This window comes from Triturus cristatus, chromosome 2_1, assembly GCF_964204655.1.
Source record: "Triturus cristatus chromosome 2_1, aTriCri1.1, whole genome shotgun sequence".
Taxonomy (NCBI): Eukaryota; Metazoa; Chordata; class Amphibia; order Caudata; family Salamandridae; genus Triturus; species Triturus cristatus.
Genome location: NC_140581.1, coordinates 798,043,382 through 798,046,134, shown reverse-complemented (window position 1 = coordinate 798,046,134; position 2,753 = coordinate 798,043,382). Strand labels below are relative to the sequence as shown.

At 39.5% G+C, this 2,753-nt stretch overlaps 1 protein-coding gene across 1 annotated transcript; it reads right to left on the bottom strand.

Annotated features, from left to right (window-relative positions):
• Nucleotides 1-767: 767 nt before the first annotated feature.
• Nucleotides 768-1,802, bottom strand: LOC146865894 (olfactory receptor 1493-like). The gene has a single exon (XM_085640779.1). It carries the CDS (start codon nt 1,800-1,802, stop codon nt 768-770), a length of 1,035 nt encoding a protein of 344 aa, XP_085496905.1.
• Nucleotides 1,803-2,753: the final 951 nt, after the last annotated feature.

Here is a 2,753-nt window from a genome sequence, read left to right as displayed (position 1 = left end):
TTAAACATGAAACCAAGAGTTGGTAGGTTTTGAAAGAGGGAGGGAAAGAGATATTAGATCAAAAATGTGGTGGTACAGTTTGGGTGGGTGATTTTCTCAAGTTAAAAGGGGCAACCGGTTAATAAAAAAACTAATATAAACTCAAAAAACTGTTTCTTGTTTTAAAATATGCACTATAATTTATTTAAAATACAATAATATTGTAGACAGTGCATTGGGTAGTTATTTTGCTATGACTCAACTGTTCATATCAAATATAAGCTATTATCGCCTGCATTACATGATTACATTACTTAAACTCTACATTGACACACCTTTGACTTACGATTCCTGAAGCCATAATATTTGCAAATAACACAATAGAAATGCCCCTGGCATGTTCTAGAAGGGAGGTCTTGCTGAGACATCTGCCATGATCAGCGTACCACTTCTGGTTCAAGGTACTTTTGTAGCAAACACAGAAAGTCTAGAAAACATCAACTTGTTCTTTGCACAAATACTGCACGTCGGAGAGGGATACAATAAAAATATTTTTGATGAGAATGTGTCAGTTAAGAAGAATAAAGCAGGTCAGTGTTTATGTGAACTCTCTCTTGAAATGGCAGGGGTAGGTTGTGAGACTTTCATTGGAAAGGCGAACATTATGTATAAATAACCCACATTATCATTCATGTATTGCCTACTGTCTGAGAATACTGTCATAAATATATGAGACCAGCTCCATAAATAGCACCAATCACGTCTGGGAATTCTTCTAGAACATTTCATTATACATTTAGTAGGTCACAGATGGCCACGTTCCAATTTCTTAAAATGCGAACTATATATGTCCTTAGTTCTGGGGTCCTAAGGGCATACATGACCGGATTTAGAGTGGGAACAGCTGTATAATATACAACTTGTGCAATCACTTTCATGTTGATTATCACCGGGTGACATATGAAATGCTCAGCAATGCATGAGACATACATTAGAAGCCCTACAACATAAGTAGAAACAGGTATGAGAAGATGTTTTGCTAATTTTAGTTTTGAATTGTGCCCCAAACCAGATCTATTTGCAGTTTTTATTTCTTCAAATATCTTCTTATATGTAAAATATTGCCAGGAAAAACAAACTACAATCATGAGAAAGGTACACAATCCATTGAAAATTACATCAAAACCGGAAGTGGGCATCAATGCGTTGACAATGGAAAAGTGGTCACAAATGTAGCTTCTAAGAACCAGCGGTTCCCCTATCAACCGCATGCACAGACCCACATAGATAGCTGCCATTGTTAAGGCGACAACCCAGGTAAACACCAAAATGTTGACATTCTTTCGGTGGTAAAAAATGGTGTGGTACATTAGAGGGTTGCAAATGGCCACATATCTGTCCATAGCCATTGTGGTTATAATGCCCCCCAAAGACCCTCCAAACAAATACACAAGGAACACTTGGATGAGGCACACTTCGCTGGAAATGTAGGAGGTTTTTGTGACCCACATGGGTACAAAGGTTAGAATGCCAACTGTGGAGCCAAGAAGGTCTGCAAATGCCAGATTCACAATAAAAAGATGCATAGGGTTCCTAACCTTTTTGTACACAACTACTGAAATAACCAGCAGGTTGAGTGCTATAGAGAGAAGGAACATGATCAGCATGAACACGTGCAGGAAGGTAGTGACTGCAGGTTCTCCACAAAATCCAGTGAGGTCCACATAAGAGATGACAGCCGCATTCCGGGCAACAAACTCTGAATCACTTATCTTCCTGGTGCAACAAGTGGACATATTCCCAGCATAGTCCTTGCTGGCCATTATGTCTAGAGGGACGAAGAGAAGATATTCAATGCATTAATAAACATTAAGATGCTTGGTGTTGAGCATTCTGAATTCAAACATCATTTTGACTATACACTGGTAGGGAACATTATGACAGGGTCAGTAATCAAACCAGTATCTCCCTACCCTAAACTGCCACTGCCACATGGGGTGGAAATTATGACTGATTGCAAGTTATTGGAGGATAACTTGTGGGAATTGGTCTTTCCACTCTAATTCTTGCATGTTTTCCTCCATTTTGGAGTGTCATCCAGACACATACTATACCTGCTTTCATCAGGTGAAGTGCCTGGGTCAAAACACTTCAGACCTGTTGTTATCAAGTTTTGCAATCTAGATGGAGGGAGTAATTCCCACTAACAGCCCCTCTGGAAAAGGGTCACTTACAATGAGTCCTCCTTAGAATCATTGTGACATATTGTCCTCTTTGGGGCATCATCAAAACCAGTAGGTCTGGGTGAAATGTTTTTTACGCCTTCAAAATTAATGAATTTGACAAGCAGCAAATATCTTGTAAGAGAAATGTTCTCCTCAACCCAGTCTCCTGCTGGTATCTAATGCGACTTTGAATGTAAGGCATGCCCTCACATTCAGTTTTCAAACAAGATAGTTGCAAGTGAATTTCATGACATTTACTTGTGTGGAATTATATAGGTGTGTGCGAAATTGTGACTCTTTTTTGTGAAATTTCCCTCCAAAAAAATCTGTAATTCCCATACCTCAAATACTTTTAATAGCTTGAATAGTGGTAGATGGAACTTACTCTCAGTAGAAGGGATTGTGTATTAAACAGTAACATAGGTGTTGGCAGGAAAGAGAGCGGACCACATTCTTAAGTTGGTTCTTTAACCCCTTCCCCGCTCATGACGGAACCACTCCATCATGAGCCACGGTTGCGCTGTGCTCATGACGGAGTGGTTCCGTCAT